Source organism: Oncorhynchus masou, chromosome 1, assembly GCF_036934945.1.
Source record: "Oncorhynchus masou masou isolate Uvic2021 chromosome 1, UVic_Omas_1.1, whole genome shotgun sequence".
NCBI classification, from domain to species: domain Eukaryota; kingdom Metazoa; phylum Chordata; class Actinopteri; order Salmoniformes; family Salmonidae; genus Oncorhynchus; species Oncorhynchus masou.
The window spans coordinates 70,721,680-70,740,950 of NC_088212.1; the positions used below are offsets into that span (position 1 = coordinate 70,721,680).

Sequence of the window (19,271 nt, forward strand, 5' to 3'; positions counted from 1 at the left end):
GTGTTCCAGTTCCCTCCAATATCCTGCACCTTTGCACAGCCATTGAAGAGAAGTGGGACAACATTCCACAGGCCACAATCAACAGCCTGATCAACTCGAAGGAGGAGACGTGTCGCGCTGCGAGGCAAATGGTGTTCACTCCAGATACTGACTGGTTTTCAGAGCCACGTCCCGACCTTTAAAAAAAGCTATGTGTGACCAACAGATGCATATCTTTATTCCCTGTCATTTGAAATCCATAGATTACGACCTAATGAATTTATTTAAATTGACTGATGTCCTAATATGAACTGTAACTCATTCATAAAATGTAGGTGTGAGATAAAGGACGCATTGACCCCCAAAACTTGTGGCTCCTCCGTCTTGCAGGGACCTCTCCCGGAGGGGCTTGGTGGTGGGTTTGGGGTCAGAGGGACCTAAGTGAACCGATACTGATTAGAGGAAACAACCCTGGACTGCCGGCCAATGTGTGTGTGTGTGTTTGTGGTTTGTGTGCATGCATGTGGGTGTGTGTGTGTTTGTGTGGGTGGGTGCGGTCAGGTGTCTATCCTCCAGGTTCCAGGAAGTGGGTTCCCTCTCCACCTGTCTCTCCACCCCTCAGTGTTCTCGCTGCTCTCCCAGTTCCTCTCTTGTTGACTATTCTCATCTCACACATGCATGTCTCTAACCCCACTCCTCCCCAGAGACACAAGAGACTCCCAGCTCACTCTGATTGCATAATAAAGATCCTTTTCTTAGGAAATCACAGGTTCTAGCATAATAATACATTCTGTTGTTTTGTGTATGTCTTGGTTATGCTTCTGCTTCTCACTTGGTATTTACTTTGTCAAATGTTTTTTCTAACCTTTATTGTAACAGGAAGTGATGATGAGACCAGCCTCTCTTTCACTGATGAGCCTTGTATACAAATCAATACACATCAATATACTCCCGAGTGGCGCAGTGGTCTAAGACACTGTATCTAAGTGCTAGAGGCATAACTACAGACACTGGTTTGATTCCAGGCTGTATCACAACCGGCCGTGATCCGGAGTTCCATAGGGCGGCGCACAATTTGCCCAGCGTCATTAGGGTTAGGCCATTGTTGTAAATAATCATTTGTTCTTAACTGACTTGCCTAATTAAATAAAGGTTAAATAAATAAACATCAATACACAAAAAGCAAAACACAATCATAGAATCATTCTTCAGTAAAAAGGTCCCACAATCATCCTGTTGAAATGCCCCAAAGGCACCAATTCATCCTCCTTTAGAGAGCCTTGGAGATCATTCCACAAGTAATGTGCAAAAAAACTAAAACTCAGATTTACCTAAATCAGTAGAGATGGAATAGATCTCCAGATTTAGCCTTCCCTGAGACTGGGTCTGATACCTGTACATCTGGAAGTTAAAAAAAATGAAGTAATGTATGTAGGAAGTTTATAAAGGAGGGCTTTAAAGGAGTGCTATATAAACAAAATAATCACATAACAATTGAACAAAATAATGATATAATTGAAACAAGCAGTAGAAAAGACCATTTATTAAAAAGGTTAAGTGGGAATGCACCTGTAGATCTCACCAAGACCTTTGAACTTTAAGTCATCATCTATTTGGGTGGGGCAGCTAAAGCATCATCAACAACAACTGTCAATCTTTAATCTGGTTTGTGTTTACTGTATGTCCCTTATTTATGGAAATTCACACAGTCTTTCTCCACATCCTTCTGTTGCCTGCAGGATTCACATGATACAGTATCATCCAAACATCAGCACTGATACAGTAACTTACTAACAGTAGTCACAATACAGTATTCAAAATACATCTCAATACAGTTTAGAAAGTGAAATACATATACAGAAGATAGTAAGAATATACAAACATGTATAATATTGAACACAAGTGAGAGAAGAAAACAAAGTGTTTGCCACTAGATATGACTCCACACATGACTTTATCATGCATTGTTTCCTGTAAATGTTGTCTTTCTCCAAAGAAAGACAAACAATAATGATGTTTCGGAGTCTCATATTACGTATAACTGAATGAATGCAATTCTTGTTTCACATCAAATTAAATAAATGAAAAACATAGCAGTACAGACAATCCTACTTTCATGTTCTGCTTTTACATACAACTGGGCTCACATAGGAAAAAGGGCATATTTTTATTTCCTGTGTTTTCGAGTGTCAATGGTGAATGTGATGAAACAAGATGAGGGGATTCACAGACCAAAACATTGTGAGGGAAGAGGAGGGGGGGGGGTCATTGCTGACTATACAGCCCAGTTCAGAGACATTTTCACATTCCAAGAGAAGTCAGCAACAAATCCAGCCACAAAACCAGAAAGAGAAAAAGCAGATTTTCAAGGAAATACTTTGGAGAATAGTATTTCCTCTTTATTTAATCTTTCATTTCTTTGATGGTTCTAGTTAGTTCGTGAGAGGCTGAAGTGTATGTCAGTGTCTCTATATCTGGCATAATGCATGCGTCGAGACCATTACATTCAATTACTACTCTAGTGTCTGTATGCTACCACCACAGCCGCTGATGTTGAATGTGAGTCTTGCTTTTTTATGATCATTTATTGTGGGAAACCTCAGACGCCACAAGGCAGTGTTGCAACAAGAGGCACCACACTGCAGACAATGCAACTATAGACAGAAAATCGAAGCTTGTGCTTCGTGCATAAGTGCACTCCAACACCCCCATAACCAACTTTTCTCATTATAACTAGGGACAGCAGTTTTTCCTGACCACTTGATCTGACCAGTAAGTCTGAGTTATTAGGCCTAGAGTTTGTCCTGCTCAGATCACATAAGTAGAGGCAATAGACCCAATTCTATTCTTCTGAATATTAGAGACACAGGGGGTTAAATTAGCCTAGTCTCAGACAGATCTTATTTGGGGGGTAGACTTGGTTTCCTGTGAAAGTTTCTGATGGCTTGCAGTCAGTTCCTGCTTGTTGAAACCCTGTGGAGGGGTTCTGACAGATGTGTAACACCTCTACATGTCTCTGGACAACAACGCACACACACACACACACACACACACACACACACACACACACACACACACACACACACACACACACACACACACACACACACACACACAAAAAAAAAAACATGTATCCGAGCCAGCCCAGTACAGTTCTTGTCAGCCCTGTAGTGTTAATCAGGCACAAGTCAAGTGAAATATAATACCTAGACTATTTGTGATGAGACTGTGCATGTGAGGCTTGTTAGCAATGTTTTGTAGCTGAATTTCAAATAAATAACTGCTGAGTGACCTGAGAACTCTAATCTGTGTGGGTGTAAAGTGGGCATGTTTGTGTAGGTTGTTCTTCTGTAATTTAGCAGTTTCTCATGATTTGAGATGGGAGAATAGCCCATTCTCTAGAAGTTACCAGCAATGAGATGAACAATAAATCCCCCACAGAGGGAATGGGGAGATCACAAAGACCTTTGTCTCTCTTCTTCTGCCCTCATCAGCCATGTCTTACTCACTGGGGATGTCCTAGACACTAGTTTCCCTCATCTATGGTCCGTCCTCTCTATGGTTTCTGAAAATGTTGGCTGTTGTTCCATCACTAGTAAACTCATTCCCTCCCTCAGACACACGTGATTTCACTTGTGGGATGTATGGTGACGGGCGCTACTGCCATGGAACTGAGAGTCTATGGTGGCTAGTATGGGTACACCTCTGGAAAAATGATTGTTTTAGGCCGCCTGCGTCTTTCAAAGTATTCAATGAAATACACACACAGGAAAATTATGTAATTTTACAATTTATTCTGGTTTATTGTGTGCTGAATAGTTTTAGCTGTGGTTTTCAAGCCATCATCAAAGACTCAATCAAAGATATGTTCAGTAAGTGACTTCATAGATATTGTTGTATAACAGCTCATAAATAAAATACAAGCCAAATGAACAGATTCACTGAAAAGTTTGATATTAATTTCAAAGTTTGAAAAATGAACTCAGAGAGTAAAACAGTGGGCAGAATAGGATAGTAAAACCTATCTATATCAAATACAATCCAAGCAATCATGTTGCTGTTCAAATCTCTCATACAGTATAAGAAAAACATTTTTACAGTACAAATTGAAAAAATATAAAAGTTTTAAGGAGGTTATACATATACAGAAAATAAGTAATCTGGTGTACTGCTAGCTAAATGTCCTGCTATAGTGGCCCTTGATTTAACATGAATAAATGTATATACACTTTGACATGATGACTAGTATGGACTATTGGATTGAATATCAATCACATTTTCCATCATAAAAAATACATTAAAAGCAGGTGAGAAATCTGACAAACAAAAGCTAGTCAATTGATAGACACAAATTCTAATATAACATTCAATACTTCAGGTTTTATTCAATCAAATTTACTGCTGTAGTAAACTCACCATGTTGTTAAAAATGAATAGTGATAACCTTGATGATAGTAGGTTTACAAGACAGAATAGTTAAAACCCCTCTTTCTTCAGAATTGTATTAATTAAATTTGTACTGTGTTTTATTTCTGGGTTGGTATATGTGGTATACTTACTGGGGTGGTACATTTGATGAGTAAACCCTTTAATACCTTTACAGCACCATTTGTAATACGGTTGTATAGTACTTCCCTTTCTTGACACACAGTGTCTCTGTAACACCCAAGCTGCATAGCGTTGGGTCCTATCAGTTCACACCTTGCAAGTGTTGCCTTTGTTCTGATCCTCTATCCCATCTCTTTCTCCATTCATCAAAGTATGCCCTTGCTCATTGGCTCTGAAGAATTGAAAAGCATTGCTGTAAGCAAGGGCTAAAAGGTGTGAGAGGCTGAAGTGTATGTTAGTGACACATTTCACCATATGTCATGTCAGTCCTTTCTTGTTATATCAATGAGGGGGAGTGAAGGAAGGTGCTCTGTTCAGGCAGTGATGGGCATGTTGTCCCTGTAGCAGGCTGCCCTCTGGGGGGCGGTGTAGCTACACAGGTCCTGGTAGATCCGGGCCATCTGCTCCCCGGCCTGCAGCTCGTCTGACTGGATCTCCAGGTTAGTACTGCTGTACTGGGAACGACGCATGCTCACTGCATCCAACAGCTGCTGGCAGTTCACTGGAGTGACCTGTGGCCGAGCACAGACAGAGAAAGAAGAAGAGGAGGGGAAAGGGAGAGAAGGAGAGGGGCAACTGTAAGCTCAGTCTGCCAGCTTTTGACAGTAGACTGGAGTGATCTGAACACAACCAGACAGGGAGAGAAGAGAGGTAACTGTTAGCCCAGTCTGTATTTTTATGGTACACTCTTAGAAAAAAGGTGCTAATCTAAAACCTTAAAGGGTTCTTTGACTGTCTTCTTTCTTTGACTGAACCCTTTGAAGAACCATTTCTAGTTGCAGGTTCCATGTAGAACCTTTTTCTACAGAGGGTTCTACCTGGAAGCAAAAAGGTTTGGGGAGAGCCCAAAGATCCCCTTTGAAACCCTTTTTTCTAAGAGTGTAGTGGTGCCCTTTTGACCAAATCACCTTAAAGACTAAAGTTACCTCTATTTACACAAACACATTCTGGGACTGTGCAGGGGGGATACCACATGTTTCAGTGATCCAGGGGATATAATCTCTGCTACCTGGACGATGATAAGTTTGCTCTTGGCTGTGCTGAGGTCGTGAAGCTCCTCCCCGAAACACAGGGTCACCATGGGGTCAGGGGCGGGAATCTGGCCCTCCTGGTACAGCTGGAGAGCTGGGACAAACAAAGCAGACAGAGAAGAGTTTATTACACAGACAGTGACTGCTTCATCATAACTGCACACTGATGAGTAAAGGCATGTACTCCAAAGAGTATATGTCTGTCAGTCAAGAGTACATTAATTGCTGTCCTCTTCAGAGCACAAAATCCTAAATCAAAAAACAACATGAGTTTCTTCCTCCTCACCTTCGAAGAATCTTCCTGTGTCAAAAATCTTGACGACAGCGTCTCTCTCCAGTTTGCATGGCCCCCCAGGGCTGTAGTGGGGGCCCAATCCCCCCTGCCCGCTCCAGAACACACGACTCTGGCACAGCCTCTTGATGAAGATGCCCTCGCGGTTGGCACGGACCAGCACACCCCTCTCCAGGTGGCCCAGGAGTTTGCGAGTGACATGGCGTTGGCGCTCAACCTCGATGAGTTCAGCAGGAGGGAAACGGACGTTCTGCAGGCTGTCTGGGAGACCGTAGGGGGACCTGTGCTGGACCAAGGGAGGCTGACCCGGAGAGATACGACAGCCATCAGCATGAGATGTCACCACGCTGTCCATCAGCTTCCCACCATAGAAGAAGTTAATGATCATCTGGGAAAAGGCTGGAAACAGAGGGAGGGAAGTGTTGAGGAAGCCACCGCATTGTCTTCTATTAAGTCTCGCAGAGGAATGCAAACAAATACATCTGTATTTAGAAATACTGAGGAAACATACCGGCATTGAAAGAACCCATCGGCGAGGGATCTTGATGCCCCTGGAAGACTGCAGGGTAATAAAATGTAAAAAATATAACTGACTGTGGTATAGATTTTTAAAATCATTTTATATTATATCTATCATGAAATTCAAATGTTACCTTCCTCTTACATATGCAATATGCTCATTAAGATGCAATGATCTTGAGTGACCGTGAAAAACATCTGACCCCTCTATCATGTCATGATTTGTCATTTCATCAAAAAATATAGCCCGTCAAGCACAACAGACTCACAAGCGGTGTGACCAAGAAAAAAACACCTTAGTCAGCAAAGTGCTAAAGGAAATTAGCAAATCCTTCCCCCTCTAGAATTCTAGAATCATGTAAACAAGCTTGTGTGAGAAGCCATAACTGCAAGGTAGTGTCGCAGAGTTTTGCGTCGCTATATATGCAGTTATTTTTTAATTAATAAATGGCAACTCTCACAAAGGAGGAGCCGTAGCCTCAACCGTAGAACATACCACAATAACGGCCCTTTGATACAGGAGTCATAAACATGCAAGTTTCAGTGTTCCAGTTGCCACTGTATGAAAGTGTTTAAATGGACATGACACCACTGCATGTTGGAGACACCACTAGATTATATGACACTGCTAAAGTAAAGAACCGTTGACTGAGTGGAGAAAGACCCCTACCACTGGCGCTGTCCTGGGACCAGTACTCTGGGCTGGGCTGCATCCTACAGCCATCCTCCTGGGGAGAGTGGCTCCTCTTGACGATGCCAAGGTACTCATCACTGGAAGACTGACAATGGAATGACACACCATGCAATTAGTCTCTAATAACCATACATCAACATACATACATATAATCACACATATTTAGAAACAGAAGAGGTAAGATAGTTGATAGTGGAGGATAGAGCCAGAAAAGGAGAGAACTTGAGCGACAGTAAAACAAGAAAACAGAGAGAGTGAAGTTGGTGAGAAATATAGACAGAGAGAGGAAGGGAAGCAATGGATGGGAAAAAGAAAAGCATACCTGCTTCACCTCTTTGATGAGCTCCTCCAGGTGTGCAGAGCTGCAGTCCATGTCAGTAATATCACCAGGGCTAGATGTCAAAGCTGCTGCTGCACTTTTACCTGCTGGAGCAGAGGGGACAGCATGGTTGTAAGTATTATTGTCACAGCTATATTTTATATTTACTACGGAAAAGGCTGATGGTCAAATGTAAATCAAGTCTCAGCAGCAAGCTGTCTTTGTCCAGGTGTCTATGTTTTCAACTCTGATCAAGACAACGTCCTGCTGCTGAAACATTAGTGACTTTTAATAGATCATTTGGACATGGACGCAATGATTTTTTTTAAATGTTTTTTTTTTACCCCTTTTTCTCCCCAATTTCGTGGTATCCAATTGTTTTAGTAGCTACTATCTTGTCTCATCACTACAACTCCCGTACGGGCTCGGGAGAGACGAAGTTTGAAAGTCATGCGTCCTCCGATACACAACCCAACCTGATGACAGCACTGCTTCTTAACACAGCGTGCATCCAACCCGGAAGCCAGCCGCACCAATGTGTCGGAGGAAACACTGTGCACCTGGCAACCTTGGTTAGCGTGCACTGCGCCCGGCCTGCCACAGGAGTCGCTGGTGTGCGATGAGACAAGGATATTCCTACTGACCAAGCCCTCCCTAACCCGGACGACGCTAGGCCATTTGTGCGTCGTCCCACGGACCTCCCGGACGCGGCCAGTTGCGACAGAGCCTGGGCGCGAACCCAGAGTCTCTGGTGGCACAGCTGGCGCTGCAGTACAGCGCCCTTAACCACTGCGCCACCCGGGAGGCCCTGCATGGGCGCAATTTGACTCTACATCCATTCAATGCAGGTGTTTATAATGTTCATTATTCTAATGTCTCCATAGTGTATATATGAACTCACTCTTCTGCTCCTCCTCGGGGACAATGCGATACACCTTGTAGGGCTCAGATATGTCCAGCTGGGACCTGTCTCCCACCTCCTCGAAGTCGGGGCTCTTATTGAGGGCACACCGCAGCCTGGTCTTCCATGTAGCAGGCTCAGCCTTCTCCCCCTCCTTAAACTTCCCCTTAAACACCGCCCAGGCCTGCAGGGAGGGAGCAGGTGCATTAGAACGAGAGCAATAGTAACATACATCCAAACACAACACATACCTGCTGGTGCTGTCAACAACTTGTTATATTGAAAAAGGTCTGGAACTGAACGAAAGAGATTAGAAAAGTCCATGATGAAGCCATGCATAGAAGTAATTAGAACTCAACTACTTTGATAGGCAGAATACAATTAATCACATGATAAATACAGGTAGGATACATGAAACAAAAGGTTGAATTGTAATGACATGAAACTGGACAGGTTCTGGTTTAAATTATTTGTTAACTATTTAGTTATAATTACACAAAGATATTAGATTTTCAATGTAATCTCTCTCTGCTTGACTTCTTATGGCCATGGGCTCTAATTTAGCTGGCTCCAAGCCTATTTATGCGCGTTACAGGTGGTGAGAATGTTGTAGTAAAACCAACAAAACGTAATGCACACCTGCTTTATTTGTAGGCGCATACTAAACAATTCATGTGTAGCCTAATTATGCGCGTTACAGGTGGTGAGAATGTTGTAGTAAAACCAACAAAACGTAATGCACACCTGCTTTATTTGTAGGTGCGAAAAAAAAGTTTGTGCTATATGTCTCTCCATAAGTGGTGCGGAAGGCTAAACATATCGGTCATCTAAATATGCTCTCAAATCTACCGCTATCAACAAAATCCTCGTTTGAAATGTATGCCAATGAACCTACCTTGAAGATAGAGGCGTCGACCTCCTGGTTGTAATCCTGCTTCCCAGCATGTTTCCAGGGGATGCGGAACATAGTGCGGCTGTCGTCCTCCCAGAGCAGCCCCGGGTACTGGCCGCTCTGGATCTGCTCAACGAGCCACTGTTTCAGCCTCCGACCGCCCGGGCTTACTGACATCTGTCATAAACATTCACAAGACATGTCACTGTATGGGCTGAACGTTTGTTTTAATTTGATACTTGTTTGTGATAATTAGGATTTTATTTCAAGAGAGAGAGAGTAAAAAGTAAAACAAGATCATATTGGTTTATTATTTCAAAACAACTATATTGTTATATAGCTAACAAGGGACCACTCTTGAAGAGTTTAAACAAAGACAACTAAACCTTACCTTTTATTTTTGTATTGATAAGTCCTTTGGATATCCTTGTGATATCCTTCAAATAGCTTATTAAAGACTATTAAACCCTAACACCAAGTCGATGTCTCAGAGTCAATAGAATAAATCTTTACTCGCATAACAGTTTAATCTCTTCTTTCAGATGAATGAAGCATTGACTGCAAGCTGATTGGACAGATGCGTTTCACTTGTATCCAATCGGGTTTAGGAAATACTTATAGATAAACCAATTCGGAAGTCTTATTCTTGGAAGCATGGGCATTTACAAGAAATCATCTGACAGGAGATATCGTAGTAGGGTCTATGCCACAGTTGGCTACAGACGGCGGGGTATTGAACAATCCTGGATAATAATTAGTAAAGGATAAAGGGAATTTCACCGTGTCATAAAATGACATTTTACTGTAAAGGTCGGTCCAACAGGTATTGTTCCTTCCTCACCCCACTGGTGCAGGTTTGACTACAGCCGAGGCTGCATTCAAACATACTGTAGGTGTAGGCAGAGTGACTTTCATGTTGGCTATGTTGGACAGATATGTACTCTGAAATAGATGCAATTATAAAGTGTTTATCATGTTACCATGTGAATTAGTTTTTATTTTGTGGGAATAAGAGTGTAAAAAAAGAAGACAAAGTCTCTAATGCCAACATGCGTATTCATAGCCCTTATACTGAAAGGACTATACACAAAACATTAGGAACACCTGCTCTTTCCATGACATAGACTGACCAGGTGAAAGCTATGACCCAATTATGATGTCACCTGTTAAATCCACTTCAATCAGTATAGATGAAGGGGAGGAGACAGGTTGAAGAAGGATTTTTAAGCCTTGAGATATGGATTGTGTATGTGTGCCATTCAAAGGGTGAATGGGCAGGCAAAAGATGTACAGAACACCATACAAAGACCGTCATACCTACTGTGAAGCATGGGGGTGGAAACATCATGCTTTGGGGCTGTTTTTCTGCAAAGGGTCCAGGATGACTGATCCGTGTAAAGGAAAGAATGAATGGGGCCATGTATCGTGAGATTTTGTGTGAAAACCTCCTTCCATCAGCAAGGGCATTGTAGATGAAACGTGGCTGGGTCTTTCAGCATGACAATGATCCCAAACACACCGCCCGGGCAACGAAGGAGTGGCTTCGTAAGAAGCATTTAAAGGTTGTGGAGTGGCCTAGCCAGTCTCCAGATCTCAACCCCATAGAAAATCTTCTTGGAGGGAGTTGAAAGTCCGTGTTGCCCAGCAACAGCCCCAAAACATCACTGCTCTAGAGGAGATCTGCATGGAGGAATGGGCCAAAATACCAGCAACAGTGTGTGAAAACCTTGTGAAGACTTAAAGAAAATGTTTGACCTCTGTCATTGCCAACAAAGGGTATATAACAAAGTATGGAGATAAACTTTTGTTATTGACCAAATACTTATTTCCCTCCATAATGTGATTTTCTGGATTTTTTTTTCTCATTTTGTCTGTCATAGTTGAAGTGTACCTATGATGAAAATTACAGGCCTCTCTAATATTTTTAAGTGGGAGAACTTGCACAATTGGTGGCTGACTAAATACTTTTTTTGCCCCACTGTACATGCAACTTAAAAGTTAGATCTCACAAAATGTATATTTGAAAACGTTTGGACATCACAGCAACCTTGAGGGAATCTTATTTGTCAGAAAAGGGATGTTCATATGATCGGGAAGATATACAAAACCTTGCAGAGAGCATATCCAACTGACAATCTCTTAGAAAAAAATATAAACTATTGAAACCAAGACTTTAAAAAACTGATGTTGGCAAAAGATGGAATGTTAGCATAACTAATGAAATTACAGCTAACAAAAGGGTATGCTTAATCCAATGTAAGATAATGTATAGAATTTATTATGCAAGAGACAAAATTCACAAATTATACAGTACAACGGCAGAATCATTTCTTCAGTGTTAAACAAATAATGACTTAATAATCAATGCTTTTTATGAAGTCCGGAAGTTGTAGATGGAGCTAGAAAGTTGGCTGTCAGAAGTATTGCAATGTAAATTTAATTTGAATATATTCTGTCTGCATATTTCAAGACATTGCATATGGGGGTGTAGTGAGATGGACGATTCTCTTCTCATCACTCATCTTGAAAAAATGGATACAAAAAACTTGGAAATCAATCAATTCGCCATCATAAACACAATGGAAAAATGGAATGATTTATTATCTAAATATTGAAAGTGCGTGGGAGAGAAACAAAATGGTGCAGTTTCAGGCCATGTGGCGGAAAATGACGTGAGCCCTGGAGATGGGGGTCTGTGCTCGTGGGTCTAGCCAGGTGGGATGGAGTTATTGTTTGTATGATGTTGTCATTTGTGTGTATGTTTTGTATTGTTTATAAAATCTTATAAAAAAAGAATGGTTCACCACCCAAAGGACATCCAGAGAACTGTGGGAAGCATTGGAGTCAACATGGGCCAGCATCCCTGTGCAGCACTTTTGACACCTTGTAGTCCATGCCCCGACGAATTGAGGTTGTTCTGAGGGCAAAGGGAATGCAACTCAGTAATAGGAAGGCGTTCCTAATGTTTTGTAAACTCAGTGTATATGCTAAAAATAGCCTGCCCTACAGTAGAGAGCTGATTTCATCTGACTAATATTAAAACTACACAGGAATGGTTCAGTGGTTTCAACAGATACTGCAGGACTGAATGTTGGCGGAGAGGGTTAAACTTGTTGTGCCCCATCCTCAGTACTGTATTCAGACAGCCTTTGTATGTATCATTTCGAAACTGAGAAAAGCAGTTGTGGTGAAGGTAAGGTCACATGTCCAGGGTGCGTTTTGAGGATTTGAGCCATGTCGTGGTCTGGCCTCACCTGTATGGCGGGGGTGGAGTCTGTATAGGGGGGACTGTTTGGGGAAGCTGGGGGTGGCATGGTCTCTGGGTCAAAGAAGGACTTCTCACTGAGGGGAACAGAACACTCATTGTTACTACTGTGTCCATGCCAGTCTGGGGTGGCACTGCCAAGGCACTCTGTCTCTGACCAACCCTCCATCTCTGGGTCTTTCCCTAACACATACACAAATAACATTTTATTTGTCACATGTGCTGAATACAGTAGGTATAGACTGAATCGTGAAATTCTTATTTACGTGGCCTTCCCAATGATGGCCTTCCCAATGATACATGACCAAAAGTATGTGGACAGCTGATCGTCGAACATCTCATTCCAAAATCATGGGCATTAATATGGAGTGGTTCCCCCATGTGCTGCCTCCACTCTTCCGGGAAGGCTTTCCACTAGATGTTGGAACATTGCTGCGGGGGACATTAGTGAGACTGGGCACTGATGTTTGGCGATTAGGCCTAGCTTGCAGTCAATTCCTCCCAAAAGGTTTTGATGGAGTTGAGGACAGGGCTCTTGGCAGGCCAGTCAAGTTCTTCCACACCGATCTCGACAAACCATTTCTATATGGACCTCGCTTTGAGCACAGGGGCATTGCCATGCTGAAACAGGAAAGGGCCTTCCCCAAACTGTTGCCACAAAGTTGGAAACACAGAATCACTAGAATGTCATTATATGCTGTATTGTTAAGATATTTCTTCACTGGAACTAATGGGCCTAGACCAAGCAATGAAAAACAGCCCCAGACCATTATTCCTCCTCCACCAAACTTTACAGTTGGCACTAAGCATTGGGGCAGGTAGCGTTCTTCTGGCATCTGCCAAATCCAGATTTTTCTGTTTCTGTCATCACTCCAGAGAACGAGACTGCTACAGAGTCTAATGGCGGCGAGCTTTACACCACTCCAGCCGACGCTTGGCATAGTGCATGGGGATCTTATTAAGCTTGTGTGCGGCTGCTCGGCCATGGAAACCCATTTCATAAAGCTCCAGACAAACAGTTATTGTGCTGATGTTGCTTCCAGAGGCAGTTTGGAACTCTGTAATGAGTGTTGCAACTGAGGACACATGATTGTTATGTGCTATGTGCTTCAGCACTCGGCAATCCTCTCCTGTGAGTTTGCATGGTCTACCACCTCGTGGCTGAGCCTTTGTTGTTCCTAGATGTTTCCACTTCACAATAACAGCACTTACAGTTGACCGGGGCAGCTCTAGCAGTGCAGAAATTTGAAGAACTGACTTGTTTGAAAGTTGGTATCCCATGATGGTGCCACATTGAAAGTCACTGAGCCCTTCAGTAAGGCCAATGTTTGTGTATGGAGATTGCATGGCTGTGTGCTCAATTTTATACATCTGTCAGCAACAGGTGTGGCTGAAATAGCCGAATCCACTCATTTGAAGGAGTGTCCACATACTTGCTTACAGGTCCTGTGTAGCTCAGTTGGTAGAGCAGGTCACTTGCAACACCGGGGTTGTGGGTTCGATTCCCAAGGGGGGCCAGTATTTATGCACTCTCCTGTAAATTGCTCTGGATTAGAGCGTATGCTAAATCTAAAATGTAAATATATACTGTATGTACCAGGTCAATGTGCAGTGATTTGAGGTAGATATAGAAAGTCTACTCCCCCTTTCAACATTTTCGGCTCAGACTGAAATTAAAATGTAATTTTCCCCCATTGATTTACATATCCTACCCCACAACTACCAAGTGAAAAAAATATTCTGGAATTTTTTATTAAATCTATTTAAATAAAATTGGACTGAAAAGCTTGGTTAGATAAGTGATAACAATCCTGAATTACCTCAGGTGTAACCAATCACCTTCAAAATCACACACTCAGTTTATTGGCCTCCATCTGTGTTAAATTGGAGTGATTCGCATGATTTCAGGATAAATTCAGCAGTTCAAATCAAATTGTATTTGTCACATGCACCGTTTTCAACAGGTGTAGGTAGACCTTACAGTGAAATGCTTAATTACAAGCCCTTAATTAACCAACAATGCAGTTAAGATAAATACCACAAAAAGTAACAAATAATTAAAGAAATAACAATAGTGAGGCTATATACAGTGGGTTCTGGTACAGAGTTAATGTGCGGGGGCACCGGTTAGTTGAGTTAATTGAGGTAATATGTACATGTAGGTAGAGTTATTAAAGTGACTATGCATAGATAATAATAACAGAGAGTAGCAGCAGCGTAAGAGGGGGGCAATGCAAATAGTCTGGGGAGCCATTTGATTAGATTTTCAGGAGTCTTATGGATTCGGGGTAGCAGCTGTTTAGAAGTCTCTTGGACCTAGACTTGGCGCTCCAGTACCGCTTGCCATGCGGTAGCAGAGAGAACAGTCTATGACTAGGGTGGCTGGAGTCTTTGACAATTTTTAGGGCCTTCCTCTGACACAGCCTGGTATAGAGGTCCTGGATGGCAGTAAGCTTGGCACCAGTGATGTACTGGGCCGTACACACTACCCTCTGTAGTGCCTTGCAGTCGGAGGCCGAGCAGCTGTCATACCAGGCATTGATGCAACCTGTCAGGACACTTTTGATGGTGCAGCTGTAGAACCTTTTGAGGATCTGAGGACCCAAGACAAATCTTTTCCTTCTCCTGAGGGGGAATAGGTTTTGTCGTGCCCTCTTCACGACTGTCTTTGTGTGCTTGGACAATGTTGGTTTGTTGGTGATGTGGACACCAAGGAACTTGAAGCGCTCAACCTGCTCCACTGCAGCCCTGTCGATGAGAATGGGGGCGTGCTCGGTCCTCCTTTTCCTGTAGTCCACAATCATCTCCTTTGTCTTGATTACGTTGAGGGAGAGGTTGTTGTCCTGGCAACACACGGCCAGGTCTCTGACCTCTTTCCTGTAGGTTCCCTCTGCTGGGTAGTGAATTGCAAAGCAAACACTCAACCATAAGCACCAGGGAGCTTTCAAAAGAACTCTGGGACAAAGTTGTGGAAAGGCACAGATCAGGGGATGTGTATAAAAATATTTAAAATGCCTTGAATACCCCTTGAAGCACCTGAAAGATTCTATAACCATGTGGTCAAAATGTTTGTGGCCTGACAAAATGAAAATGAAACTATTTGGCCTAAATGTAAAGCTTTATGTTTGGTGCAAACCCTACATGGCACATCACCCAAAGAACACTATCCCTAATGTGAAGCATGGTGGTGGCAGCATCATGTTATGGGGATGTTTCTCGTCGTCAGGGACTGATCAGGATAGAAGGTAAAATTAACAGAGCAAACAGAAAAGTCCTTGAGGAAAACCTGCTACCCTCTGCAATAAAGCTGAAACTGGGAGTGAAGTTCACCTTTCAGCATGACAACAACCCGAAGCACAGCCAAAGCTACAGTGGAGTGGCTAAGGAATATAAAGGAACATTTCCTTGAGTGGCCCAGTCAGAGCCCTGACCTAAATACAATCGAAACTTTGCAGCATGACCTGAAGATTGCTGTCCATTAGCACTCCCCAAGGAACTTGAAAGAGCTTGAACAGTTTTGCAAAGAAGAATGGTCAAATATTGCCAAATGTCGGTGTGCAAAGTTGGTAGAGACCTATCCCAACAAACTCACAGCTGTAATTTCTGTCAAAGGTGCTTCCACCAACTCAGGGGGGTGGAGAGGTATACAATTATGACATTTCAGTTTTGTATTTAATATATATAGATTTAGCGTTTTGGTACTATTTTCACAAGTATGTGGTACATTTTCAAAACTCTTAGTACAAAACTCAAAACTGGTCACACTTGTAAAGCAGTCAGTCTTTCATTCAAAACCTGTCATTGTGCATTCATTTGGAATGTTAACATCTCTCACTGCACAACCAACCATTGATTCAATATATACATTTGTGAAATGTAATGAGAACATTGGTTTAATCCCCAAAACACAACATTGATATTGTTTCAATCTGGTCGTTTTAACTACCAGTTAATCCAATACCAAACAATGCAAGATTACATGTTTCGAATCACCCTTAGAAGTGATGAAAGTAATATGCTACAGTTCAGTAAATTACAGTAGATTACAGTTTTCACATTAGGCAATACACTTAAATTACCCAACAAAATGGATAGAAAATCTATAATTTCCATAATATCTATCCAATGTGTAATCAAAGGTGTGATCAATGAAGATATCCTCTACAACCATTCATGCAAGATTTAAAAAAAATGCAATATAGGTGTACTGTCAGTAATAAAATGTAAGAAATTGATGAAAATAAAACAACATTTAGCACGCATTAATTTGTATCAAGACTGTCTTGAGCATTTGGCCATAAATTCATCCACATCACAGTGAATGTCCCCATTGTTCATGCACCACGGGAAAAAGCTTTTGGCATGGCGAATCCAAGCTTGACATTTGGTCGTCATTGATGTCATAACATGCCTCATCCATGGCCAGAAGGAGGGTGGCAAGCTCATGGGGATGGCGATCGTACAGCTTCGACCTTCAATCCTATTGAGGATTTTCAACCCTGAAAATCCTCAATAGGGTTGAAAGAATAGAGCGTATGGGGCAGATATAGCATCATGAATTGGGGATGGGCCCGAAACCATGCCAGAACCACCTCTGCATGGTGGAACCTAGCATTGTCCCACACAATGACGCTTCACCATGACAGGCCCGCTCAATTTGATTGAGAAACACAATGAGCTGTGCATGTAATGGCCGATGTCCGACCACAACATCTTCAGAGATAGTTGTTTCCTCCACGTTGTCCAGGCACTTGGATGGTCGCCAGTTGGCTGATGTCCGACCACAACATCTTCAGAGATAGCTGTTTCCTCCACGTTGTCCAGGCACTTGGATGGTCGCCAGTTGGCTGATGTCCGACCACAACATCTTCAGAGATAGCTGTTTCCTCCACGTTGTCCAGGCACTTGGATGGTCGCCAGTTGGCTGATGTCCGACCACAACATCTTCAGAGATAGCTGTTTCCTCCACGTTGTCCAGGCACTTGGATGGTTGCCAGTTGGCTGATGTCCGACCACAACATCTTCAGAGATAGCTGTTTCCTCCACGTTGCCCAGGCACTTGGAATGTTCGCCAGTTGGCCGATGTTCTGCCCACGGAGACGAGTTTTGGCCAGGTTGAAGTGCGCTTCATCAACAAAAATATACTTGTGATTGTTCACAGCAGCATCAAGCACCCTCTTAAAATATATTTTTGGTTAGTTACTTTTACAGTATAGTTCCAATATGATATTGTGATTCTGAAGATAGAACAGTGTATACTCTCAATAGATCATGTGGTGGGGGTAGTATACAGAAGGTAGCCCTATTTGGTAGAAGACCAGGTCCATAGGAATACCCAGAGTTAAGGATAAGGATAAGTTAATTAGAGTTACCAGCCTCAGAAATTGCAGCCCAAATAAATGTTTCATAGAGTTCAAGTTTGTTTATTTTTTATATTTTTATTTTACCTTTATATAACCAGGCAAGTCAGTTAAGAACAAATTCTTATTTTCAATGACGGCCTAGGATGACAGATTTGTACCTTGTCAGCTCGGGGGTTTGAACTTGCAACCTTCCGGTCACTAGTGCAACGCTCTAACCACTAGGTTACCCTGCCGCCCCTAAGTAACAACTGGTCAGAGGAGACTGAAGGACATCAATAAGAAGAAGATACTTGCTTGGGCCAAGAAATACGAGCAAATGACATCAGACCGGTGGAAATATAAAATATGTTTTGATTTGTTTAACACTTTTTTGGTTATTACAGTGAGGATTGTGTGTGAGAGTGTCAGTGTAGTGTGAGTGTGAGAGAGTGTGTATGTATAGTCATGTGAGTGTGCATAGAATTAGTGCAAGATAGAGTCAGCGTGGATTGTCCGGGTAACAATTAACAATTTAGCAGTCTTATGGCTATTTAGCAATATTATGACATGGGGATAGAAGCTGTTGCAGAGCCTGTTGGTCAAAGAGCTGATTCTCTGGTACCATACACTTTCAAGCACAAGCTCTCTCTATCTCTGCACATACACACACAAACATTAGTTTAGTTAAGATTTGATAATACTTCGGTTTGTAGCCAGCCTTATACAATTGCTGAAAGGTTGTTTCAGTCTCAATATGCTGCTTTGGCTTCATAATAGTATTTATTAGCATATATTTTTTGGCAAACAATGAAAGTGTACATTTGAATATTAATAAAGCATATACATACACTATGATACAACATCATTTGTACCACTAAACATTTAACAAAGATCTTAAAAACTCCCTAAAACTAAAATAATATTTAGAACTTCCGATAGATAGATTTTTAGGAAGACCCCATATTATGACATTGGGCTGTGATGATCCTTCATTTTACTCGCTGGAATGAGGCATTCATTTTCTATGGCAAAGCTGCTGTTATTTAAAGCTTTATCACATGCAGGTATACAGTAGCTGAATCAGTTTAAATTAGGGCGGAGAGCATCTTATGTTCATTCATATGTCCATTCAACCCTCAACACCAATCAGATCTTCCATCTAACCAGCGGACTGCATTTAACATGATGTAATCATGGTACCATGTAATAACATATTGATAAACATATTAATAATAATTCATTATAATGTAATGTTAGGTGTAGGACTTTTTCCTGATCATGTGACCTAACCAGGTCCTCGTTATAGGTCTTAGGCAGATGATTAAAAAAATAAAATGCTGGTCCTACACTTCTTTATCTGTTTGGCCTTAAAAGTTGACATGTTGGGTTTAGAGATAAGTTGAGGCGACGTTATAGGACAGGTGAAGCC

General features: G+C 42.1%; 1 protein-coding gene across 4 annotated transcripts in view; it reads right to left on the reverse strand.

Annotated features, from left to right (window-relative positions):
- Window positions 1–3,753: 3,753 nt before the first annotated feature.
- The window catches only part of LOC135549926 (interferon regulatory factor 8-like), a 53,099-nt gene continuing 37,581 nt past the window's right edge, over window positions 3,754–19,271 (reverse strand). For 2 of the 4 annotated variants that reach the window (XM_064980340.1, XM_064980324.1), the window contains exons 7-14: window positions 9,239–9,412; window positions 8,344–8,527; window positions 7,446–7,549; window positions 7,100–7,208; window positions 6,422–6,469; window positions 5,905–6,309; window positions 5,597–5,712; window positions 3,754–5,099 (exon numbers count right to left, since the gene is read on the reverse strand). In XM_064980340.1, coding sequence (XP_064836412.1) covers window positions 4,902–5,099; window positions 5,597–5,712; window positions 5,905–6,309; window positions 6,422–6,469; window positions 7,100–7,208; window positions 7,446–7,549; window positions 8,344–8,527; window positions 9,239–9,412 — 1,338 coding nt within the window. In that variant the 3' untranslated portion in view covers window positions 3,754–4,901. The remainder of the gene's footprint in view (window positions 5,100–5,596; window positions 5,713–5,904; window positions 6,310–6,421; window positions 6,470–7,099; window positions 7,209–7,445; window positions 7,550–8,343; window positions 8,528–9,238; window positions 9,413–19,271) is intronic. The other 2 variants (XM_064980331.1, XM_064980333.1) reach the window with 2 other exon arrangements.